The sequence below is a fragment of the Neofelis nebulosa genome, chromosome 12 (assembly GCF_028018385.1).
Source record: "Neofelis nebulosa isolate mNeoNeb1 chromosome 12, mNeoNeb1.pri, whole genome shotgun sequence".
NCBI classification, from domain to species: domain Eukaryota; kingdom Metazoa; phylum Chordata; class Mammalia; order Carnivora; family Felidae; genus Neofelis; species Neofelis nebulosa.
In genome coordinates this window covers 33,865,924-33,892,905 of record NC_080793.1, presented here as the reverse complement: position 1 = coordinate 33,892,905, position 26,982 = coordinate 33,865,924, and the positions used below count along the sequence as shown (strand labels likewise).

Here is a 26,982-nt window from a genome sequence, read left to right as displayed (position 1 = left end):
TCTGAACACCTACCCTTGAAATCCTTCCCCCTCAGCTCACACATCTGCCTTCAGAGACCCCAGGCATCTTAAATCAGCAAGAATCGTCTAGGATCTTGTTAAAATTCAGACTCAAGGTCAGTAAGTGTGGGGTGGGGCCTGGGGCTCTGCATTTCTAACAGGTGCTGCTGCTGCTCTGTGGCTTTAGAGAATCTCTAGACCAGTGTTTCCCCAGGTTCCCTGATGATATGAACTATCCAAGGTGATTGTTAAAAATCAGCTTCCCAGGCTTCCTCCCTAGGATGTGATCAGTGGACCTGGGGATCTAATTCTTAATTAGTACACCAGTACCCTGCCCCCACCCAACCCCGCCTGACGAGTTCTACCGGTGGGTACATGTGGGAAACTGCACAATCTAGCTCCTCATCTGGTGGCTGAATCCCCTCTGAGCACACCCACTAGGAGCCGCCCCGTCTCTACCTGAGGGTGGCTCATCACCTCATCTCACTCACTGCTGTGCATCAGAATCACCGGAAGCGCTAATCAAGCGCCCAGAGGCCCAGGCTTCTAGAAGTAGGACGGAGCCTGGGCAGGGTGACCAACACGTCCCCGTTTGCCTGAGACTCTCCTGTTTCCCATTTCCTGTCCACGTTTATCGTGTCTAACGACAACCATCTTAGGTTGCTATTATACCATTTCACACATTTGTCCTCCTGGAGGGAACTACTTCTCTCATTCCCTCTCCGGGCCTTTCCGGTCTCAACTTGTAATTCCAGACTCAACTCACTGTAATCTGCTGTTGTGCTGTGACCAGCAGCATCAGCTGTACCGTAAGGAGTGTGAGTGATTTATTTATTTAGAATGAATTATTTACACCCCGAGTATTTCCAGAAAGGGGTTGAGGCAGTGAAAGACGCATAAACAATGAGGCCATTGGGCTTACACACTGGGAGCTGATATTACTTTCGATACCATGGTCTTGCATTAAAAATGGGGGTTAGAACCTTGAATTGAATCTCGTACCAGATGGACAGGAAGGATATGGGTTGGGTCCTTGGCAGGAATAGACTGGGAACCTCCAGGCACTTGCTCGACAGGACCGTGCCCTTCTTTGCCTCTGCTTCTGTGAAAACTCCACCTAAAAAGAGCATGTGCACCTCTTACAGCTGCTTTGGGTTTATTTCGCCTTCCCTGCAAGTTCTCTGTTTTCACTTCACTGTTCTGAATCACCTTCATGGTCTGTGATAGCTCATTTCATCCACGCGACTTTGAATCTGGACACAAATGGAGACATAAATCTTCAAGGAATTCCCAGCCCAGGGCCTGGCCAGCGTCTCAGATGGCAGAAGCACCAGTAACGGTAATATCAACCTTAGTCTGTAGAGGGCCTACAGTCTGCAGAGTGCATCCACCCTGCTCCATTAACCCTGTCCTGTCTGATGCTCTCAACAGCCCCAGAAGAAGGGCAGACTTAGCCCATTCTGCAGATGAGTCCAGTGAGGCTCCAAGAGGTTGCTGATTTGCCCACACCAGTTCCGTCAAAGAGAGACACGGGGGGACGACTACCCAGAGCGTCTGGGTTCTAGACCTCTAGAACCTCACCAAACTGCCTCTCTGCCATGTCTGCCCGTCCTGGGGTGGCAGTGCTGGGCAGTGAGATATGTGCTGGTCTGGGAGCGCCTGGGAGAGCACAGAGCAGGCACTGCACTGGTTGAGTTTAGGGCATGAATAAATACATAGAAGCATGAGTCAGTGAAGGAATAAATGCATGAGAACAGACCCCCTCTTTCCCTCCAGAGGATCGATGGGGTCCTGCCCAGATCCCTTTCGAGGGCTCGTTTTTCCTCCTACCCACTTGTATCCAAATTGAAAGCTACCAACGTTTCCTCACCACATGGAGGACATTCGGCAGGCTCTCAGAACCGGAATTTCCTGCACCGGGCATCCCGTGACACGGCCAGGAAGGCCCACCCATAGTGCGTGCCCTTAATATTGCTTCTCCCTCTCTCCCACCACCTTTTTTTTTTTTTTTTTTTTTTTATGGATCCAGAAGGTGGAAGCATCTCATAGATTATTAATGTGCTAAATGGCCCCTCGGGAGACCAGTGCCAAGAAATGGCTCCAGCCTGGCCTGGATTCTTGGCCTCCGTCGTCTTTCTTAGACAGCAGCCACAGCAGCAGCTTCCAGCTGTGCTCAGTCACACCGCACCTCCCGAATGGTCCTCATCGGGTCCACAGTCTGGCCACCCAGCCACGCGTGGATGTGGCTGCCGTGACGTGGGCTGGGAGGGGGACAGCCTTGCAGCTGGGTGGATTTTGACTCACAGCGGCTGAGAAGTGGGCATTGTGTGCAACGTGTCTCGCTGAAGAACCCCCATCCTGCCCCTGACACTTTGGTTTCAGGGTGTTTGGTGCCAGAGTAAACCACCTTTGTTGTTGATATAAAACGGGGTGATTTTTAAACTCTGCTAGCTGTAATTAGAGATCTGCTTCTGGTGGAGGAGTCCTCATCACTGCAATGATGGCTACTGTTTGTAGTCTATAGAAGTGCTTTCACTTAAAAGGGAAAGCTTTCCGTGATTGCCACAAATGGCATACAAGGCTAGTTTGCTATTCCCATTTTACGTAAAAGCAAGGCTGAGAGAGAGAAATGAGACCATATTTTAGTGTATTCTGCAGAGCACTGGAGGGTGAGCCATGGGACTCATGGCTTTGCTGTTACTGTGAGAACTTGGCCAGGTCCTCCCCACTTTGGGCCTCTGTTTCCCCATCTGCAGAATGGGGAGACTGGACCCGATGCTTGCCAGACCCTCCCCGCTCTGGCTTTCTATGAATCTACCTCAAATTCCACAACCCACAGCTAAGTTAAAAACAAACAAACCAACCCTTTGACTTCTCAGGCAACCCACCCCTTTAATAAGAATCGCTTGAGAAAATCAAGTCCGATGACAAAATTTCTGTTCCTGGGATGCAAATGGCATTGACCGACAGTTTAGAGCCATGCTGGAATTCAGTAAATAGCAAAGGGCTCGACTGGGGTGGGGCTCGCTGATTTGGTTTTTTAAATGTCAAAACCAAGCATGATTTAGATTTTGCAGAAATCAAGTCCTAAGCGTTCCGGGCCGTCGTTGCCAATCCTGCAACAATCGCAGACTCAACATCGCCCGTCTGCATGACCTGCCCCCTCCGCTCCCTGGCAGGACCTTCTCTGTGGATTCAGCCCCATCACACGAGCTGAGAACTTCCTGCCCAGGGAGGTCCTGAGGGGAGTCCCGCGGCGCAGGATGGCTGCGAGGGGAGGCTGGGAAGGTGCCAGGAGAAACGCATCTACAATTTAATATCTGCTGCGCTGCCTTTTAAAGGACAGGCTCTGCGGGGATACGGGTCTTGACGAAACCGTGTTTGCGTTTTCCTGCGAGCAGCCCTTTATCCCTTCAGGAATCTGGCTTTATTTTCATCAGCGAGACTATTTCTGTCTGCATGCTGAGGCAGAGCTATCACCTAGCTCCCAAGAAGGAAGGAGTTTTGTCCCGCTCTCTGAGGATGTCAGCCCCCTCTGGCTGCGTCTCTTGTACCTTTCCGGGGCCCTGCCTCCATCTCTGGTTTCAGCAACCCTGCCCCCATCCTCCGCTCCTCTCCAAATTCTTCCGCCTTATCCCCAAGCCCCATGCTTTCAGAAGGACTGCCTCGGTTGGGGGCAGGTCAGCAGAACTCCTCAAGAAAAGTGCAAGGCAGGGTCAAAAGCAAGCCCCCTTCAGACGGCTGAGGACAGGATTCTGAGGGGGTGTGAAAACCATGTCAAAGGAATATACGAGTTAAAAAAAAAAAAAAAACCTGGGTCCAGGACAGGAGATGTGGGCTGAGGCCAAGCTGGAGGCCATTTTTTGGCCTCCCTTTGCTTTTCTTTCCCAAGGGGTTGCAGGTTGAGAAGCACTCTGGGTCCCTTCGGGTCTGGCAGGCTCTGATGATCTGCCCCCTTCCTTAGGGACAAGATTGAGGCCTAGAAGGCAGCCATCCAGCCTTCTGTTGGCAAATACTCCCCCCGTCCCACTCAGCACGTGAGCCACGTCAGCACCAAGCCCAGGGTGCAAGACTGAATGAGACTAGACCCTGACCTAAGGCAGCTCCAGGCCAGGCCAGACACAGGCACAGGGCAGGACACACAATGGCCGGGGTGTGTGGGTAAGATGGCACAGGACAAGGAACGGGGGTCTTCACAGGGAAAGGGCAGCACACTGTACCAGAAAGAATGAGTACAGTCCTGCCGGGTGGAGAGGCCCCTGTCTGAGGCGGGGGGGTTGGGGGGGGGTGGGCATGAAGGAGCAGGAGGTGGGCAGGGGACTCCGTCCTGGGGGCCCTGCTGTCTCCTCCGTGCCTTCTCCCCAACAGGGGCAGCATAAACTGAGCTCTGCACACTGGGAGCACTCCACAGAGTCCTTGGCGTCCCAGTCCTAGAGCCCCAGCGTCTGGGAGATGAGCCTGAGAGATGTCCTGGCCTAGCAGGACCCCAGGAACTTACTGCATCTAAGTCACCTGAGCTGTGGGTACTGAAATGGCAGCGAGGGTGAGGAGTGGGTCTCTAGCCCTTGAGGCATTTGATGAATACCTTAACCTGCACCTGCTGAGTGCAGCCTGGGGAATTTGTATTAACACAAGCACATCCCCAGCCTCCATAAGTGACTCTTGTAATAGTTTGAGAGTCTTCAACCTGGTCTATTCTTCCTCTATATATTAGATCTCCCCAGAAGCAGGACTGGATGACACTGGAACATCCGGGGAACCTCGGGCAACAGGGAACCCCCTACTTCACAGCCAGGCAGCCTGCCCCGTGCTGGACGCCTCCAGCGCCAAGGGCTTGCTTGCAGAGAGCGGGGGCTCTGCTCCCCACTAACTTCAGCCATCTCTCCTGCGTCTCCCCACCTACGTCACAGACAGCCAGCAACATCTCTAAAAGAGCCATGTGGCTCTGGAGGCGAAGACTCCTGCGTGTCCTCCGGTCCAAACATGCCGTCTCCAACGGCCAGTCCCCGACCCTTCCCAGATGTCTCCCAGGCTATGCCCTGGTAGGTCCCTGGCGGTGTGAGGCCCCAGCTCCAAGCTCCCCAAGGGTGGGGTCTGACCAGGCCAGAGAGGGACAAAGTCTACATGTCACAGCCTGGACTATAAGATCCTCGCATCTAGCTGGAGGAGCTGACGCTCCCAGTGGCTGAGTGACTCACATCATGACTTAAACAATATTAGTCTCTCGACGCAGCAACCATGAATCAAGAAGCCCGGCAAAAAAGCAGAAGTTAAATTTAACCGATTTTGGCACCAGGCTGAATTTTCACCCCTCTGTCGTGCGAATCCCTATTTTTGTAGCACCAGGAAACAGAAACAACTGATTACACATTCCAGGCTGTCTCTGTCCAGCGAGCATTGTTCCCCCAAAGGGCAGTCAGTGCTCCTTTTCAATTACACAAATTACATGCATTTTCCCATTTGTGAAAGTCTGTTTCAGAGCCCAGTTTTGAATAAGTTAAGGGATTCGCTGAACCCCTTGAGTGAATGTAGGCCCACTCCTCCAGCCCCTCCACCTCTCTGCAAGCAAGCTCAGCCTCTCAGAGGTGACGAGGGGTTGGGAGGCTCCCAGAGTGTGGGTTCCCTGAAAATGGGGCAGAGGGGAGGTGGAAACCCCAACGCTACTCTTTATCAAGAGCCTCGTCTTTGTTGCTTCAGTCCCCTTGGCTGGCTCCACAGGCTGGGAGAAGTCTCCTCTCCTGGGCTCATCCTGTGATTCTGCCTCTGAGGTCCCCAGAGCTCTCCAAACTGCCAGGCACCGTCCAGTCCCCAGCCTCCGGGCTAGCCCCCATCAGGGTGCAGCTGGAGCCCCTGACCTGGCGCAGTATCTGACGGCAGAAACCCAGGGCAATGGTGGACCGTTCGTGTCTGCAACGATGCACAGTGATCCTGTTTAGGCTGAGACTGAGGACCTGCATTCCCTCCCACATCCTCCACCTCCCCCACAGTCAAGTCCACAGGGCGAGAAAACTGCTGCCGTGGGAGGCTTCAGACTCTGCAGCCTGTGCCCCGCATTTAGTTCAGGTCAGCACTCAGCGACGACCCAGCTGGTGCCTGGCCCTGCAGCAGGCCCTGGGAACCGGGAGATGAAGGAAATGGGGGCCCCTGCCCCCCCCAAGAAGCTCCTATTCTAGTAGGGAACACCTGGATATAGAATAAACCGTTTCCCACAAGATGTAATTCATTTAATGACAAAATACCGTGTGCAATAGAAGTGACGAAGAACCTTGTTTCCCAATATTCTTGTCACTACGACTCTGCGAGGAAGCCTCGTACATGTTTTCCTAATCCTGCACCACTCATGAAATGTTAATACCACAATATACTATACACCTATTTATGTCTATATATATATCTGTGCTTTATACATAAAATGAGTAAGATACTTTGTCCCCTCCGCATAAGAACCACTTTGCACCAGCCTGGGGGAGAAAGCCTTCATAGAGAAGCCTTTATTTAGGAAGGAGCAATTCATTTACTTTTGGGGCTAAGGATGGGAGCCACAGAAGGCAAGGAACCAAGGAGGGCATCATAGAGGAAGAGGTACTTATCCAGGGTTTTGAAGGATGAGCAGGAGCTCTTCAAAACACAGAAGGGACTCAGCATTAAGCCTCCTTTTCTGGGCAACTTGAGCTCCCGCCTTCTTCAGAGAATTACTCCTTCCTGCAGCAGTCAGCTTCCAAGATGGACCCCGGTGACCTTTGCCTCCCGCTACAGCTTGCCTAGTCCTCTCCCTCACTAAATAAGAGCTAATTTGTGTGAGCAGTGGAATAGGCATAAATGACAGTGTGTACCTTCCGAAGCGAGGTCCTGAAAGACTTTGCCAACCTCTGCCTTGGTCTCTAGATGAGTCGCTTTGGGGGAAGCCAGCTGTCATGCCATGGAGGCACTCTAGATCTCTATGGAGAGACCTGCATGGAGAGATACCAACTTGCCAGCCATGTGAGGGAGCCAGTTTGGGAGCTGATCCTCCAGCCCCAGTCAAGCCTTCAGATGATGCTAGACCCCAGTCTCCAAATCTTCCAGGCAGACCCCAAACATCATGACGCAGACACAAGCCATTCTCTGGGTCTGAATTACTGACCCAACAGAAATAATGAAATAATAATTATTGTTGTTTTAAGCCACTGAATTTGGAGGCGATTCGTTATGCAGCAATAACTAGTACAATCTCCATTTCATAACCCAGTCTCCTGTCCTGTCAACTTCTCTAAGCTGGAGGCCTGTCGTGCTCATGCGGGGGCCAGGGAGCTCTGGCTGGCAAGCTAGAAGTTCCCAATGTCCTGCTTGCTTCTACAGCTCCTCAGAGAATTCTGAGGGCAAATGGATCCAAGTGAGGTGGTGAAAAGGCCCGGAAGCTCCCTGGATTCCTCTCTGGATGGGGCTTCTCCAGAGAGCTTGACCTGCCATGTTTGAACAAAGTGTCCGTCTGCAGGTTCTTCCATCCCTCCATCTCTGCCTTCCTCCCTCCATGCTTCTGTTCATTCAACAGACATATGATAATGTCTGTGAAGTGTTAAGCACCAGGAAAAACAGGAGTAACTCAGGCCCAGGTTCTCTCCTTAAGGAGCTCAAAGCCCAGCTAAACATGCCCCCACTTCTGCCAAGCCCTCAGAGAGGGACAGGCAGAGGTGCGGGGGGGGGGGGGGGGGTGGGCCATGTTTGTGCTCAGCTAGAAGTAAACACAGGGAAGTGAGGAAAAGAATTTCTAGAGGGGAGACTTTAGAGAGTGCAGTAAGGAAAGGCTTCTTGGAAGAGGCACCATTCAAGCCGGATGTCTAAGAACGGGCCGTTTCAGGGGGTGGGAACAGTGTTGCAAGAAAGACCCAGGATGCTGAGAAGCTGGGGTAGTCAACTCGGGGAGCGGCAGGAGGCAGGGCAGGGATAAGGATAAAACAAGAAACACTTAGTGCTAAGGATGTGCCAGCCACAGATCACAGATTCTGATCACAATGTGATCATTTACCCCACACAGCAGTCCTATGAGACCGGCCTTCTCCCTCCCCTGCTTTTCCATACAAGGAGCTGAGGCTCAGAGAGGCAGTGCCTGGCCCTGCCGAGTAGGGAGTACAGCGTGCTCCTCAGTCTGCAGGAAAGGAAGCTGAAGCAAGAGAAGGTGACCTGCCCAAGGTCTCACTGTTTGCAGGCACCACAGGGCCTGAAGCCAGGTGAGTGGTGCTGGGTCCCAGGCACGTGGTTGGGTTTGCACCATAGCATGCCAAGCTGCTTCTCTGACCTCATCTCCTGCTGCATCCACCCACATTCAACGTGGCCGGCTTAGGCCACAGCGAATGACTCAGTGCTCCCCAGGCCCACACACTCCCCCACCTCTTGCTTCCGAGTGCCCCGTTTCCTCTGCCGGCCATGCTCTCCTTCACGGCTCCAGCTGTCCAGCGTCCTCTCTTCCTTCACGGCCAGCTCCACATCCCTCTTCTGGGAAGCCTTTCTTGCCCCTGGGCTGAGTGGGTAGCCTTCCTTGGGACCTCGCTCCTTCCTCATCATACCTCAGCCTCAGACAGCTCCTGCCTCCCTTTGGGCCGTGAGGTCAGGGCTCTACCCCCAGCATCCCATGCAAGCAGGGCCAGACTCACTGAGCTCCTCAGTCAGCAGGAGTGCGGTGAAACGAGATCCTGCTGTGGTCAGGCTCCACTGGCTTCCTCATTCCCATCCTGGCTCCCCACTCACCATGCTCCTGCCCCACTGCCCCTTCTCTGTTCCCTGAACATGACAAGTTCTTTCTCAGCACAGGCCACCTGCATTTCCTATTCCATCCACCCAACCAGCTCCTTCTCACCCTTCAGGTCTCAGCCCAAAGGTCACCTCCGTCAAGAGGCCCTCCCTAACTGCCTTGGGGCCGTCAACGCTAGTCCCATCACCCTGCTTATTTCTATCCTGGCTGTTTCCTACTGCAGTCTTTGCTTAAGAGACAGACTGCCTGAGTGTAAATCCTGACTCTGTTACCTATGAGCTGACAGTCCCTGAGCAAGTTACTAGACCTCTGTGCGCCCAGGTTTTCTTCTTTATAAAATGAGGATAATAGTGACTACGGCACAGAGAACTTTTAAGGATTGAATTAACGCAAACAAGTGCTCAGAAGAGTGTCTGGTATGTTGTAAGCCTGGTATACATATTACACAAGTGTTAGCTCTTAGCATTATTACTTGTTTACCTGCTTACTGCCTACCTACCTCCCTCCTAGAATGTAAGCTCTGAAAGGGAAGGTGCCCTACCTGTCCTGTTAGCACTATATCCCCCAGTGTCTACCAAAATTCCAGGCACATAGTAAGTTGCCTGTTATATTTGTTGGATGGATGGTAGGGTGGATGATGGAAGAATGGATGGATGGATGGATGGATAGATGGAAGGAAGGGTGGATGGAAGGAAGGAAGGAAGGAAGGAAGGAAGGAAGGAAGGAAGGGTGAATGGATGGAAGGAAGGAAGGAAGGAAGGAAGGAAGGAAGGAAGGAAGGATGGATGATGGATGGATAATGGATGGATGGAAAGAAGGATGGATGGATGGATGGATGATGGATGGAAGGGTGGATGGAAGGAAGGATGATGGATGGACGGATGGATGGATGGATGATGGATGGATGGGTGAATGGATGGATGGATGGATGAAACAAAGAAGTAAACCACATGCGTGGGCCACCACTCGTTCTCATTGGTCACATCTTTCCATGCTCTTCTCTTTCCTAGTCCAAAGAACAGCTGGCACTGGTGAGTTTGTCTATATCAGACCTTACACTCACTGGCTGGATGGTGTATAACATTTGCCAGTGTAAAGAGTGAATACTGGTCAGGAGCCCCAGGAAAGGCTTATGTGAGGGAAAGGGCAGTCTTGGTGGACAAGAGAATTTCAGTGGGGGAGGGAGGCTTGGCAGCAAGGAGATAAAAGTCCATCTGATCAGGGAACAGTGAGAGCAGGGCTCAGAGGTCTGAAGGTGCAAGATGTCTCTGGGGAAAGGTGGGTTGTCGGGAGGGGCTGAGGCATGGGGTGAGCGGCAGGGACAAGAGATGACGGTAGGTGGGCAATTGGCTGGATGTTGATGGCACTGACAGTCAGGCTAGGGAGTCACTAAAAGATTCCAAACACACAGTGGAGTTGGGGCCACCCCACAGAGACCCACTGCATCGGCCGTGCCAGAAAGGCCAGAGGGTTGGGCCAGGAGTGGGGGTAGCAGGAAGCTGTGTGATCATCCAGGAAAGAGTTGGGGAGGCATGAACAGGGCAACTTAGAAACCATGTTGCACAAGGAACCATTCCTGCAAAAGACTGAAGCCGAAGACAGTCCCCTAACCAAAAGTGACCCAAACCTTACCTGCACCAGATTCCAGCCTTGGAGAGATTCTGCAATGATGGATGTAACGGATGGACAGACTCCTCCAAACACCATCAAGTGATTCGGCCCGTATTTTATTGCATCGTAGAAGGCTTTCAACCCTTTCGCATTATCACACTGGGGAGCAACAGACAGAAAGAGAAGCCTGAATTAGAAACAGCTTTCCCCAGGGACAGGGGCCCGACAGCAGATTCACACAAACAAATCTCCTCACGGGAAACCTTCTAGGTTTCAGCTCCCCCATCGGGCGGCCTCTCCTTCAGCCAGCCCCGAACCCACGCTGTAAGCTCAGTGGGTGTGATGATGGCCCCCCCACATCCAGGCTCTCCTCCGCCCAAGCACCCCCCTGATCCAACTCCAGGACCTCTGGCTCCTCCATTATCTCCATGCAGAACGCACGGAGGAAAGAGCCCCCAGATGCCTCACTCTGGAGTCTCCCTCTTCCTGGGTCATTTATATTTTAAAAGAAGACAAATCCACACCCATTATCAAAAAAGCACAAAACAGTAAGTGTCGGTGAGGATGTGGAGAAGTTGCAACCATGGCTCATTGCTTGTGGGAACGCACAATGGTGTATCTGCGAGAGAAAACAGTACTGCAGTTCCCCCAAAAGTGAAGCAGGATTACTATATGATCCAGCAATCCACTTCTGGGGAGACAGCCAAATGAACTGACAGCCAGGACTCGAAGAGATATTTGCCCATCCATGTTCACAGCAGTATTATTCACAATAGCCAAAAAAGGTGAAAACAACCTACCTATCCATCAAGAGACGAAGGGATAAACAAAACGCGATCTATACACACACGACGGAATGTTTTTCAGCCTTAAGAAGAAAGGAAATTCTGACACATGCCACAGCACGGATGAACCTTGATGACATCATGCTAAATGAAAAAACTCCAGATGCAAAAAGACAGATATCGTGGGACTGCACTTAGATGAGGTCTCTAGAGGAGTCAAATTCGTGGAGACAGAAAGCAGAATGGTGGCTTCCAGGGGCTGGGGGAGAAGGGAGGGGGGGGCACTCATGTTTAAGAGGACAGAGTCTCAGTTTGGGATGATGGAAACATTCTGGAGACGGACGGTGGTGACGGTTTCACGACAATTGAAAGTACTTAATCACTGAACTGTACACTTAAAAATGGTTAAAATGGTAAATTTTATGCTATGCATATTTTATCACAATAAAAAAAGAAGGAAGAAGGGGAGGAAGAAGAAGGGGAAAAAGAAAGGGAAGAGGAGGAGGAGGAGGATCTGAAGAGGAGAATTCGCTCGGCAAACCCTTGCCAACCACTGCTATGTCCAGTCCAGGGCTGGATGCTTAGGTCACACAAAAGCTGGACACAGCTCCTGCCAAGGAGCTCACACACCAGAGACGAAAACTGGCCACTAAAACAGATCCCAGGGATCCAGTGTGGAAACGAACAAGGACAAATGTCCTCAAATGGCAGGAGTAGGTGAGGACTCACTCTGTCATTTGTCTCTTCCCTGCACAGAGGCACTGGCACCTAGCCGGGCTCCTTGCTTCCCCCGGGGCCCGGCTAAGCCTGCTCACCACCCAGCCGTCTGAGGCTTCTTTGTAAAACATAAACCAGTCCTTCTGACTGTCCTGCTTTCCGTGCACTTAAAACCCAACCTCTTAGCAGAATGTAATTCTCAAAAGGTTAAAAACATCATTCTTATGAAAATTGATAGTGGGTATATGTCAACCTTTTATTTAACTCATTAATAAGGGGATCTGCAGCGTGGCAAAGTGGACTCAAGAGAAAATTTGAGAGACAGGGATTTTTATGGCGAATGGAAAAATAAGAAATAAGGTAAGATTGCCAAATTAGATACAAAACCAGTTAATGTCCTACAGGACAATAAAATGATAACCGTTGTGGACAGAAAAGAAAATCACCGAAGACTAGCACATCTTGTCGGTTTCAGAGAATTGTAAGGGTCTGGGTCTTAAGTTCCACCAGTCAGATGGCTCTTAGACAGGGCTGCTAGAAAACGCTCTAAGTGTTAGGCTAACTGGTTATATAACAGCTACTTTGTCTTATTTACAAGTTTGGGGCCAGGGTGTGAACCCCCCCATCATAATGGACACAAGAAGCCACTAGGTTCAGCCTTGCCTCCCACTCTGACCTGATTTTCCTCCATCTCTCTCCCTTGCTCATCAAGTACAGCTCATCAGCCTCCTTTCTGTTCCTTGAAACGGAGAGCAATTTCCTTCCTGACTCTGGGCCTTTGCACTTGCTGTTTTCTCTGCCAGGAACAATATTCACTCGTTTCTCGGCATGGTTCACTCCTTCTCATCATCTAGGACTTGGTATAGCTGTTACCTCCTCATCGCTGTCCCCCATCCAAAATGTCCCCCACCTCCAGTCACTCCCTAACATGCCACCTTATTTATTGCCCTAAGGCAGTTCCTAACATTATCTGAAATCATCCTGTTTTTTGATGCCTGTATATTGACTGACCTCCCAACTAGAAGGTAAGCCTCCGAAAGCAAGGATTTTTGTCACTGTTTTCACAGCTATCTCCCCAGAGCTCAGTAAGGGACAGCAAGAATCTGTTGCATGCCTGAAGGGGCCCTCTGACGTCCTCCCTGTATCTGCTCTGTCTCCTCTCCTTCTATGCCCACGTCCCTCCTCTTACTTTTGTATTCCTCTCCATTCTGGGTCCTCCTCTTCCTTTCTGCTCCCTCTCCCTTCCCCTAAAGTGATCATAATGTGGGACCAGAGTGGCTCAGTATTTACTGCTCTCTTTTCATTTGAGAGACTCTGACCCACAGAGGGTGCTGACAGGGCTGGAAACCCGAGTGTGAGCGGTGGCTGGCCTCAGAGAGCCCACTGTCCAGCAGAGGCGGTGAGACAGCAGGGGGAGGCCATGTCACATGGGGCACAGTGGCTGTGCAGGGGAGGGGTAGGGCCCAGCAGGCCCTAAGCACCCGGGGGAGGGCAGGGTGTGGGGACGGGTGGTGGGGGGAAGGCAAAAGGCCCTGGGCAAGGCTGAGAATTGCAGCTTGCAGAGATCTGGGAAATAATTCCATTTTTTAATATAAATTTAATTTAAAAATGGACCGCATTAAAATTTTTTTTTTTTTTTTGCTAAGAAAGAAAGAGAGAAGGAGAAAATGAAAGATGGGAAGGAAGGAGAGAGGGAAAGAAGAAAGATTAAGTTCTTATTGCTTCTTGGGGCCCTCTATTAATTGTCCTTGTTCCTTGATTGAAAGCAACACTTCCCACCCTGCACGGAACACAGCCGATATAACAGAGCAGTTCATGTTTTAATTGTTTCTACCATGATTTACTGAATCATTTCCCATTTTAATACATTCTTGTAATGATTTTAGCTTGTTTCCTAATCTGTAGCTGGTGACAATGATAATACAGTGCCACAAGATTTATAATCAAAGTTGCATTAAAACAATATGAGCAACAATGAACTTATTAATACTTGTTCGCTCTGCAAACATTTCCCTGGTACCCTGTCTGTGCAAGACTCTGTAATAATGATGATGTCCTGACTTCTCACAAATACACACCCTGAATGTCAACTCAAGAGCAGGAGAATATTTGACAACCAGTATTTTAACTGGAAGAATCTTCTAATGTTTACAAATGTTTATCCTACTCCATTCTCACCAGGCTGGGTGTGAAAGGTGGAATTTTGGCCCCCGCGATCCGTGCCCCTTGATCTTACGCTCACGAATATGTTATGTTACATGAAAAAGGACTTTGCAGATATAACTAAGGTTTCTTATCAGCTGACTTTGAAGAATTATCCAGGTGGTCAATGTAATCACACGAGTCCCAAAAAGCAGAGGTCTCATTTGCTGGCAGCAGGAGTGAAATCAGAGACTCCAAGCATGGGATAAATTCAGTGTGCCTGTTGGCTTGGAGGTGAACGGGGCCACATGTTAAGAAAATGGGGGCCTCAGTCCTGCAATCCAAAGGAACTGGATCTTCCCCAGTCGAGCCTCCAGTTAAGAACCCTGCCCAGGAGACACCTTGATTTTGACCTTGTGAAGCCTTGAGAAGAGGACCCAACTGAATCATGCAGTACCTGGACTTCTGGCCCGTGGACTGTGTGAGCCAATGCATGGCTGTGGAGTAAACCACTAAATCTGTGGTCATCTGTTATAGCAGCAATGGAAAACTAACACGGTGAAGTAGAATGAGAAAAGCAAGAATAATATAGTGAGGTTTTCTTTAAAGTTAAATGTATTTCATTTCAAAAGCTATCCTTAATTTGTAGATAAGATGCTTCAGACTCTGTATGTTGAAATGTTTTTCTGTTGTAAAATTGTAGATAGTAGAATGGTTTTTTTTAAATGAATTTCTGTTTTCTTTAATGTCTATTTATTTTTGAGAGAGAGAGGGAGAGGACATGAGTGGAGGAGGGTCAGAGAGAGAGAGAGAGGGACAGAGGATCTGAAGCAGGTTCTGTGCTGACAGCACAGAGTCCGATGAGGGGTTCAAACTCATGTAGGACGAGATCATGACCTGAGCCGAAGTCGGGTGTTTAACCAAATGAGCCACCCAGGTGTCCCGAATGGTTTTGTTTTTAATATCTTAACATGACAAAATAAAGGGTTTATTATTTTTTTTATTGTTTATTTATTTTTGAGAGAGAGACAGAGTGCGAGCAGGAAAGGGGCAGAGAAGGGGGGGTGACACAGAATCCGAAGCAGGTTCCAGGCTCTTAGCTGTCAGCAAAGAGCCTGACACGGGGCTTGAACTCATGAACCGTGAAATCATGACCTAAGCCAAAGTCAGACGCTTAACTGACTGAGCCACCCAGGTGCCCCAAAGTGTTTTTTTTTTTTTAATAGAAGTTTCTCTTCCACGTCCCCCTCCCCACTCTGCTTCTTTAGCTTTTACTGGTGTGTGAAATCCAAACACCATGGGCATCGCTAATCTAGCTAGCCCTGTACCTTCATTTTCAGATGCAGACCCCAAGGACTAGAGGAGGGAAGGGGTTTGTCACTGCCCTGTCAGGATTAGGGGAAGCATTTCAAGATTCCTGGTTCAGAGCTTCCTCAACAATCTGGAGAACTCAGCTCAACAGGCAACGGTGATGTTAAAGCTAGCAGTATTCTAGAAAGGACCATTTCCCTCAGAATAACGCTCCAAACCCAGGTCTCCTCCTGATTAGTGCTCTGGACCTGAGGCAGAATAAACCACCTACGGGGCACGAAGCACACTTCCCCAGCTCCCCTAAAGAGAGCACTTTTAAAGTGACTACCAAGGGGCGCCTGGGTGGCACAGTCGGTTGGGCGTCCGACTTCAGCCAGGTCACGATCTCGCGGTCCGTGAGTTCGAGCCCCGCGTCAGGCTCTGGGCTGATGGCTCGGAGCCTGGAGCCTGCTTCCGATTCTGTGTCTCCCTCTCTCTCTCTGCCCCTCCCCCGTTCATGCTCTGTCTCTCTCTGTCCCAAAAATAAATTAAAAACGTTGAAAAAAAATTTTTTTTTAAAAATAAAAAAAAAAAATAAAGTGACTACCAAATAAAAATCACATGGCATACCTGTCCCATTTTAGATGTTACTCTCCCTCATCCTCATTTCTTTTCTTTCTTTTTTTTTTATTTTATTTCTGAGACAGAGAGAGAGAGAGAGAGAGACAGAGCACAAGCAGGGGAGGGGCAGAGAGAGGGAGAGGGAGACGCAGAATCTGAAGCAGGCTCCAGGCTCTGAGCTGTCAGCACAGCCCCACGCTGGGCTTGAACCCACGAACCATGAGATTATGACCTGAGCTGAAGTTGGACACTTAACAGACGGAGCCACTCAGAAGCCCCTCTGTCATCCTCATTCTGATACTGTAACTTCTTGCCTGATACGAATAGTGTCCTAACTAGAGGGACTTTCCAGCTGACCAAAGCTGAGTCTCTGTGGATGAACCAGATTGGAGGTTGTCGACCTGGAGGCCCTCAGGCGCCTGCCTAGGACCCGGCAGAGAAGTTTTGGAGCCAGCGAGGGGGTTCCTGGGCTCCTAGCAGCTCTTCTTCTATATCTGTTCTATATTCAGCATCAAGGTCCCACGTAATACTTAATCTGAAAAAGGGGATTCCATTGCTAGTAGCATAAAATGCCTGAAAACCACGAAGCGGACGACTCCGGAGGTCCTCGCCCACGTGCGATTTTTGGTTTCGGCCTGGAGAAGGGCAGGTGAATGTCCTGAGAGGACTGCGAGGCGATACTGGCTGAGCCAGTCACTCGCACACACTCCCTGGAAGTTAATCCATTGCACGCCACTTTGCCTGAGAATCAATTCACCAAATCACTGGGGGAATTTCTCTAAGTTTGAGTTTCCTGAAGGACTCCTTGCAGACACTTCACATGGCCATTTCACAAGGATTTGTCCTTCCAGCTCAGGTGAAAGTCAATTTCACCTACATTTCACATTTCAGTCCTTCCCCAAGGCTGCCCTTGGAGATGCTCCCCTAATGCCTGTTTATTATCGTCCTCTTCTTGCAGACTTCGGACCCGCCCCTGCATGAGCCAGGGAAATGCCAAAGCTTTTCTATGCCCCCCATTTAAGGTGTCTGTCAGACGGCTTTTAGTGAGCCGGTCACTGGGCAAAACTATCACTGTGAGAAATTGTTTATGGCAAGTTGTCTTTGAGCGATTTGGCTTTTGATGAATTGCTCTCAGAGCCCCTATAAGGGGGTTCTTGTGCTCTGAAAGAAAGCTATGGGCTTTATCATGTTCTCCAACTTCCCCAACTCCCCGATTAGAACCTTCCCACCCACCCGCCTCTAGAGGGCATTCTGACGGTTGGCATGGCCAACCTTGACCCGCACACAGGGGAGACAATTCCTTCACGGCCCATATTCTCTTGCAACGGTTCAAAGCTTATGGATGGGCCAGTCTCTGGTCTGCAGTTTTGCCACTTGGACATGGGCTCTGGTACACAGTAGGCCCTCTGTAACTGTTGCTTCCCCCTCCCCCACTCCCCTTTCCTTTCCAGTATGTTTCTTCTTGGCCCTCCGCGGACTCCAACTCTACAGCAGCTCATGGTCACTGTCCCCAAACTCCTTTCCCTGGTTTCATTTCCAATGGCTCCTCCTTCCTGGGAAGGACAGACTTGTCACAGAGAAATCATAATTGGCACATACAGGCTCTTAAAATTCAGCACCTATAAATGGGAATGGACCCAAAAGCCATGAAAATCCATTTTTTTAATGAAAAAGTAGAACTCTGGACTACATTCCATTTTCATTTAAATCTCATTTTTAAAGAATTAAAATACTTTTTTGACTTAAAAATTTCAAAGCATGGGGCGCCTGGGTGGCGCAGTCGGTTAAGCGTCCGACTTCAGCCAGGTCACGATCTCGCGGTCTGTGAGTTCGAGCCCCGCGTCAGGCTCTGGGCTGATGGCTCGGAGCCTGGAGCCTGTTTCCGATTCTGCGTCTCCCTCTCTCTCTGCCCCTCCCCTGTTCATGCTCTGTCTCTCTCTGTCCCAAAAATAAAAAAAAAATAAAAAAATAAAAAAAAAAAATTTCAAAGCAAATGTTGCCAAGCACTAAAATGTAAAAATGCCAGGAAAATGTCACAGTTAATAACAACCAATTTGAAACTGAGAATTTACTTCGTACAGAATTTCAGAATTGAAGAAGAATTTAAAAACTGATGTGTCCAACCTGCCCCAGCTACAAAGTCCCCCCCTCTGTGTCTCCCACTCCAGGAGTGGTCAGCATCTGTTTATACCCCTCCAGTGGCAGGGGTCTCACTACCTCACCAGGGAGTTGCTTTGTCATTGGCCAGCTCTGCTTCTTAGAAAGTTCTTATGTCGTTCTTGAAATCACCCTCTTTTTGCATTTCCTTTCCAAGTTCTCATTCTAGAACAAAGGTCAGCGAACCTTTCCTGTAAAGGGCCAGGCAGTAAACATCTTAGGCTTTGTGGACCATATTTGCGACTCGTCAACCCTCTGTAGCACAAAAGCAGCCACAGACAATACATAAACAAATGAGTGTGGCTGCAATCCAATAAAACTGTATTTACCAAAACAGGCAGCAGGCAGATTTGGGCCACGGGCCATAGTTTGCGCACCCCTGCTCTGGAACTTGTTAGAATACGTACAGTCTTCCATTCCCATGAGAGCCCTTCAGATACCTAAACTCAGCCAGCCTGACTTGACTCCATGACATGCTTTCAAGCCAAATGACCCTTCACTCTTCTAATCATCCTCTTATGATATGATTCCACACCCTTTCCATCTGTGGTCATCCTCTGGAAAGGCTTCAGAGGACAGATATTTCTAGGATGCACCCCCCCCGCCCCCCCCCCCGCCCGCCCAAACACCTCCATCTGCCCTGTACAGAAAAGTCACATAGCTGACACCCACCAGGCACTCACTATGTATTAGGCCTGGTACTAAGAACGTGGTGTAAATTATCCTGTTTGTTACAATATTATTATAAGGCAGAAACAATTATTATTTCCACCCTTACAGAGAAGGAAACTGAGGTTCAGAGTAGCTAAATAACTTGCCCAAGGTCACACAGAAGGTGAGCACTGTTTTTATTTTAAATAAGAACATGTGAATATGAGATATTTCACTTGCAGAAAAGAATGTACCTTATACATATAACTTAAGTAAAGTATGAAAAACAGCAAAATGAACATGCCATATACCCAACACCCAGCTTACGTGGAAGCCTGTGTGTGGCCACCCCACGTATCCCCCAACCCCCGCCTTCACCCAGGGAGCACCCCTACTCTGGATTTATCCTTCTTTGCTTTTCGTAATTGTTATTTATTTATTTATTTATTTAGTTAGTTAGTTATTTAATTTTTTGAGAGAGAGAGAGAGGCAGTGTGCAAGTGAGGGAGGGGGACTGAGGGAGAGAGAATCCCAAGCAGGCTCCACGCTCAGCATGGAGCCCAATCCAGGGTTTGATCCCACAACCCTGGGATCACGACCTGAGCTGAAATCAATCACGAGACAGACGGTTAACTGACTGAGGCACCCAGGCACCCCTCTTTATAATTAAATTACATGTCTACATTTTCTAAACGTTATATCACGTAAGTTTGCTTGTTTTTGAATATATATATATATACACACACATACACATATGTAGAATCATGCTATACATTTTGCCTGAACCTTGAACTGAAAACCTCTTTATGGCTTCATGTTATGTTTGTGAGATGTGTGTTGTTGAACAGAGCTGCAGCTCATTCATTTTCAGGGCTGTGTAGCATTCCACGGTAGGACTATGCCATGGCTTATTTGTTCGTTGCCCTGTTGACGGACACGTGGGTTGTCTCCAGGATTCTGTGTGGCTGCTGTTGTAAGTAAGACGGCTGCACATTTCTCTACGTGGCACACACGCAGGGCTCCTGCAGGGTCTGAACCTGGAAATGGAGTCGTGAAATCACAGCATCTCCCACATCTTTTCAAAGTGGTTTTATCCATTTACACTCCCACTGTCGGTCTCACTACTCCACACCCCTACCAACTGTAATTGTTGCCTACCCTGTGAGTATCTGATGTCAGTTTAATTTGTATGATCCTGATTTTTAAAGAGGACAAGCCATCTTTTCATATGTTTATAGGTGTTTCTGTTTCTTCTTTTGGACCAGTGACTGCCTATTTTTCTATTGGGTTGTCTTTTCTTTACTGATTTGTTCAGAGCATGCCTAGACGCAATACCAAACTGAATGAAATGATCACCTCCCTCATTCTGAGCATGGACTTCTATTAATGCAACCTTAAAATGCATTCCTTGTATGTGGCACCTATTTCACACAGAGTTTACTGTCAGTAAAAACTACTAAACCAGCAGACATAATCTTGGTAACAAAACACCTTTGAAACTTTCTTGGGGGGTGGGGGGAGAAGAAAAAGACTACTAGATGATAAATGCAGCCAACCAAATACGACTCAAAAAACACAAATCTCAGGAACAGAGGCTTGTGACTAAAAAGGAGCAATCGTGTGCATTGGACCCATTTCACATGAAACAACCCACAATGTGAAGACACTAATGTAACATAAAACTCAGAAAGAGGAGGAGGGAAAAGAGTCACAAATTTCCTCCACAGGAAAACTTTATACTATCTAAAATTGAAAACAGGAGGGGTGCCTGGGTGACTCAGTCGGTTGAGCGTCCGACTTCAGCTCAGGTCATGATCTCACGGCTCGTGAGTTTGAGCCCCACATCGGGCTCTGTGCTGACAACTTGCAGCCTGCTTCAGATTCTGTGTCTCCCTCTCTCTCTGCCCCTAACCCACTCGCATTCTGTCTCTGTCTCTCTCAAAAATAAATAAACATTAAAAAATTTTTTTTAAATAAATAAATAAAATTGAAAACAGGAGGGGCACCTGGATGGCTCAGTTGGGTAAGCATCTCACTCTTGATCTCGGCTCAAGGGATGATCTCACGGTTCATGGGTTTGAGCCCCATGTCGGGCTCTACGCTGACAGTGCAGAGCCTGCTTGGGATTCTCTCTCTTTGCCCTTGCCCTGCTTGTGCTCTCTCTCTCTCAAAATAAATAAATAGACAAAATTAATAAAGGAAAGAAAAGAAAATGGAAAACTGGAGTTTAAAAGCCAGGACTCTCCTCATTGTTTTTCACTGTTTTTATTACCCTTGATATTTTAGAAACAAGGATTTTCTATAATGAAGGAAAAATTGTCTAATGTGGAGTAATTTCTTATACTTTACATTTCCTTTTTTTCTTCTGTAACATTCAAATAAATAAAACTTAACATCAGTTTTAAATAGCATGTAATAATGATCTCATTTTATAAAATGATTTCTGTCCATCTCCCCTCCATATAACATATGCATGGAGAGGTGTCTGGAAGGAGACTCATCTAATGTTAAAAATAGTGAAATTTTGAATGATTTTTTGTAACTCTCCTTTGTACTTATTTGTTAACTTGAAAAAATTTTTAATGCATATATTATTTTTATAAAGACGGAAGGTCGTTTTTAAATAGGTAGGCTTCTGTCACACCCAGCATGCTTTCTCAACCATTGTAAATCTCTCCTTCTGTTCTTCTGTGGTCGACTTTCTGAGCTGAGAAACAGGACTTTACATTTCTTATTGCTAAATCATGTTTAAAATTAGCCCAGCACCATGGCCAACTGAATTAAACACACACTGTATTGTTTTTCCAACGAAATGAACTCATTTAGACATTTTCTGAGCATGTATTAAGTGCTAGGAAAAGCAACTAAGTTCCTGTGACATATAAAATTCCTTGAACAGAGTAGATACTCAAGAAATGTTTACTGGGGCACCTGGGTGGCTCAGTCGGTTGGGCGTCCGACTTTGGCTCAGGTCATGTTCTCACAGTCCATGGTTCGAGCCCCGCATCAGGCTCTGTGCTGACAGCTCAGAGCCTGGAGCTTGCTTCTGATTCTGTGTCTCCCTCTTTCTGGCCCTCCCCCACTCATGCTCTGTCTCACTCTCTCTCTCAAAAATAAATAAACATTTAAAAAAAAATGTGTACTGAAATATTAAATTTGGAAACAATGAGGGTAATAATAATAACACAGCAATTTTTTTTTTTTTTACTGTTTGTACCAGGTACGATTCTAATTTCTTTAAATGTATTAACTCACTTAATCCGCACAACAACCCTATGAAGTATGTCCTTTTATTGTTCATATTTTAATAAATGAGGAAACAAACTGAAGGTCAGAGAGGTGAGAAATTTTGCTCAAAGTTTGCACGGCCAGTAAGAGGCAGAGTTGGGATACGGACTCTGAATCCCTGCTCCAAGGTATCTGTGTTCTGTTTTTCTCCCTGGGCACACAGCCACACGACATTCTGCAGCCTCCCTCGCAACCAGGTGTGACTACTGAGCTTTGGCCAATGGCATGTGCTTGGCCTATGAAGCCATTCCATGGCCACTCTGTGCTCTCTGTTCTACCACAGTGTGAATGGGGAGACTCCAAGGACCTATAAGCGGTAGGGCTCCCCCAACCCTGAGTCCCTGGGGCCCACCCCGGGGCCAAGTAGGACTGCTACTTCAAGAGAAACCGTCAGCAGGAGGACAGTCTCAAGAGCTGACAGCCTCTGGGAACCATGCCTTCGGGATATTTCTCACTCCTGCCAGGCAAACCAACCCTTGACTGAGCATGGAGGGGGGACAGGGGCTCACCGTTTCTGGCCAGCACAAGACTCAACAGCAGGCAAGCTTTGAGCCTCTGGTCTGGGTGGGACTTTCTCAGAGCGGCAATGTTGCCTGTGCGTCTTCCCACCCACCCTGCTCCCTTCCCCTCAAAAACCCCAGCCTTTCACGGGGAGTCAGACCTGCCCACAGTCAGAAGATCCGTCCTGCCTTTCTCTGCTCCCTCCCCCCTGTATCTTTCTCAGTGCACCTCCAACTCCATCTGGGCACCTGCTTCCCAGAGTGCCCAACCAACACACCCCCCGACCCGCACTTGACTATGACATGAGCAAGAAATCGCCTTAGTATATGAAAGTACCGGAACACAGGGTGTTTGTTACTGCAGTTAGAGAGCATCGACCAATAGCCATTTGTTCTAACCACCTGCTGCAAAAATGTTGAAATGTAAGAAATCAAAACACCTGGAAAACTATTAGAAAAAGGTGAAACTTTAAAGAGAGAAAAAGATGACAGGAAAAGGCAGAAAGAAAGCATGCTGTGCATTTAAATATTTCCCCTATCATGCAGGCCACTGATGTCAAACCAGAATTGGAAGGACATAAGCAGAAACAGCTCAGGATTTGCTGCACTGGGCTATCCTGGTCCCCTCTGTCCCCCATGCCCAGCAAAGGGCCTGGATCCAAACAGGTGTTTAAAACGTATCGGCTGGGCAACATTATGCTGTGCGGTGGGTGCAATCCCTGTGGATGGCTACCACCTGAAATAAAAAGTAGTCATATCCATATCTCCATCCCGAAGAGCTTATTAAGTCCAGCCATCTTGAGTTTTTCACACCCTTTCCTCAGGGTGATGGACAGACCATCTGCTTCTAAAAGCCTCCAGAGAGCCAGACTGTCCATCCTGGATACTGAGAAACACTGGCATTTCTGTATTCTCTCTGAAGTTGTCACTCTGGATTCTTGGCCAGCTGCAGACTGTGTTATTTGAGGATGATGGGGCCACAGCACACGTCTCTCCCCTGCGTGGGTAAAGCCATCTACGCAAATTACCACATGTTTTTCAGACTGGTGGCTACAGACTGCGTTTCGTGGTTAGCTGGCGATAGGGGCCCCCGCCTATGCAGGTGTGACATTTTTAAAAGTCAGGGTCACAAACGCAAAACACAGGCAGGCTGCCTGTCAGGAGGCAGTGGTGATGGCGATGTTCCTTTCCACAGGTGTGCACAAATATCACAAGTTCTCAGCACTTCCCCTGGGGATGGGGGCCCAGGTCACCTGCTGAAGAGGGACTGCACACCAGCTGTGTGCCACCAAGCCACCGCTGCCCCTCTCCACCCCACACATGCCTCCACAATACGCTTCTCTGAGGGGCGCCCTGGCTCCACATTTGCCGAGGGAGGTGGAAGATGTGAGGGGGTGAAGACACGACCCCTGCCCTCAGGGACTTACAGTCTAGAGACCGCTGTAGACACAGAAACAATTTGGGAAAATGTGGTGCGGGCCACAGCAGAGTTGGATCAGTTACAGAGCACGGGTTTCCTCCGATCATACTCATGGGGGGTGATGAAGAGCCAGGTCCTGGGGTAGGTGCTGGGGGTGGCCTCGGCCATCAGGGAGTGTGAGAGAAGGCTGAAACAAAAAGCTGTAACACAAGGCCAGATAAAAGTGGGAACCACAGGAGACACACAAGTCACGCAAAAAAGGAAGGAATATTGAAGTCACACTGACATATTCTGCCCAGATTTCTTGGAAGAGGTGCAGTCAAGCTGAGCCTTGAAAGTGTGGAAGAGACAGAGGTGACAGGGAGGCACAGCAGGCTGAGATCCGGCAGGAGCAAAGGCCTGGCAACAGGAAAGTGTCAGGCATACAGGAGAAATGGAGACTTTGCTTCTGGGGCAGGAGCACAGGGTGCAGAGGGGATGTGGCAGATGGGTGGGCCAGTGCCCTGGGGACGCTCAGATAGCTGGGCAGCAGGCAGGGAGGGGTTTCTTCCCTTTGGGCAGCAGGAAGCACTTTCTTTAATCAGGGGAGTGCCGAGATGGAAGCTGGTTTCACACAAATGCCTCTGGAGTCTGGTGTAGAGGAAGGAGGAGGCCGGGGAGGGAGGTCGCAGGGGGAAGAGGAGGTCAGCTAGGAGGTAGGGACCACAGTCCAGATGTGAGGCCTGATGAGCAACCTGGTCCAGCACCCCTGGGAAAAACGTGCCCAGAGCAGAGCTCACTTGTCAGGCCCCTTAACTAAGGGGCTCTGAGACTTGGGTTTGACCAGCACATGACATCGACAGGACCCAGTCAAATGGATCCATCTCAACAGCCCCCTTAACAGGACCCAGTGATGGGGAAGACCAATGAGGAAAGGAATGAAAGAAAGAAGAAACCCAGCTCTGTCAAGTACAGGATCCAGTCCTGCACAAGGTGAGGCCAGGCCTCCCACTGCCTGGCCCTGTGACCTCCTCCTCACCGGGCTTCACTTGTAAGATGAGAAGGGTGAGTTAGCAGATTTATCCATCAGGAGAGGTTAGGCTGTGCGGTGGCAACACACATGCCCAATTCCCAATGGAACACCCCCAAATCTCAATGGGACACTCCAGAAATACTGATTTCTCTCTCAGTGAGGGGAGCTCGACGTGTCATAGTAACTCAGGGGTCCAAACTCATGGAACAACCGCCATCTTAAATGCTGCCATTTGCCAAAGGAGAAGGAAAAAGACAATTCTGGAGACGCTCAACCAGCAGTTAAATGGAACTCACTGATCAGACTTGACCCAGAAAAGTCCCAGGGACCCAAAGTGCAACCTGGCCAGCAGGAGAGGGGACCTAGGTGTCAGGGAACCTACAAATGACTGCCATGCTTCATCTCTGATTCCTTCTTGCCCTAACAGTATGTGTTTTGGTTGGTGCTCAAGGCCAGATTTTGGTTCAATTTATACATATCACACTAACGTTTCTTTGGCATTGGCCTATGTGCCAGGCACTACGCTAAATTCTTCATATGTATCATCTCAGTTACTATTCATAATAGACCTCATTGAATATTTGCAATGACCCTGTAAAATGGATACCAACACTACCCTTCATTGAACAGAGGAGAAAATACAAATTCAGGGAGCTTAACTGAAAAGCTTGAGGTCACATGACTAGTTAAGTCCTGACCCCAGGACTCAAACCCAGGCCATACAGCCTCTGCCTTTTACTCTCCGAGCCATCCAGAAATGGGGTAAAATGCCTAGTAGTACAGTGGGCTGCCTGTCACTAGGGGTGTTCAGGCAGAAGCCTGCAGGAGGTGGCTGTAGAAAGAATTACTTCACTGAGTAAAGGAGTAAATTAGTAAAAGACTCTAATCCTGAAATTCCCTGGGGAGAGACAAGGAGACGGGAAAAGTGGAGTAAGTCTCAGGAATAGCGAATGGTTCTCTGGGTTGGCGCGTCCACGGGCGAACGAAAGAAATGAGAGGTGGACCGGAAAGGGCACTTGAGCCCCCCCACACAGGGTTGCAACCTATTCTGGGGGACCCATGGAGCTTTTGTTTTGTTTTGTTTTAACCATCTTAATCGTTTTTAATTGTACAATTCAGTGGCATTAAGTGCACCCACAATGTGGTGTGACCATCATCAGTATCTATTTCCAGAATGTTTTCATCATGTCAAACACAAAAGCTCCGTACCTATTAAACTCGGGGGCGTTGTTAAAAGGGCTTAACCTGATAATGACGTCACCAGAGCCGAGCCGGGAGGACAACCCTTCCTGTCACCTGAGGGACGATACGAAGGCAGAGAGGCTGGGCAAAGGGCTGGGTAAAATGAGGCCAGAGTGGGGGCCTAGGTGGGAGACAAAGACCTGGCAGTAAGACAGGCGGAGGGAAGGGTCAGGTGCAGAAAGCAGAGGAAGGGAAGCCTCAGAGGGAGAGGGGAGTCCTAGCTTTCCTCCAGGGTCCTATGCATCCTGGGCCACTGGGAAGTGAGGCGGAGAAGCCAGGAGGGGATGCAAGGCCCTGGGGACACTGCCTGGGGACACTGCTGAGTCCAGTGCTGGACAGATGCAGATTAGGGGCTGGCCAATTGCCCACCCCACCGACTCTCCCTGGGACCTGACAGTCATTTCCTGGGACACAGTCCAGAGCTGTCCCCCCAGCACCCCCAGGGGTCTGCAGGCTGACACAGCTTCCTGCCTGTGCTCAAACCTTCACTAGACGCCTGCTCGGAGGTGAGTGGTGACTGCAGGCCTGATGGGCTTGTCACCCCCTGAGCCCACAGCCACACTCATCACTCAGGAGGTTCGTTCTCCGTCAGCAGCCGCTCACTCAGAGTTAATTATGTGCCTCTCCTGTCCTCCAGCTGGGGACAGGGTGGTCACTCCCCCGCCTGATGGATGGAGGCTGGGCCTCTGTCACACACCACAGTGACCAGGGGACTCTACTCAGGGACTTTCTAGTTCCCCAGTCCCGTCATATGCCTTTCCACCTCTGTTGCGGGCACCTGTCTTCTGGGCTCCTTTCAGGAGGTGGTTTTTCCCAGC

General features: G+C 49.2%; 1 protein-coding gene across 1 annotated transcript in view; it reads right to left on the bottom strand.

The window, feature by feature from the left end:
- Positions 1–26,982, bottom strand: part of GABBR2 (gamma-aminobutyric acid type B receptor subunit 2) — a 351,377-nt gene that overhangs the window by 230,446 nt on the left and 93,949 nt on the right. The window contains exon 2 of the mRNA XM_058694795.1: positions 10,361–10,498. Coding sequence (XP_058550778.1) covers positions 10,361–10,498 — 138 coding nt within the window. The remainder of the gene's footprint in view (positions 1–10,360; positions 10,499–26,982) is intronic.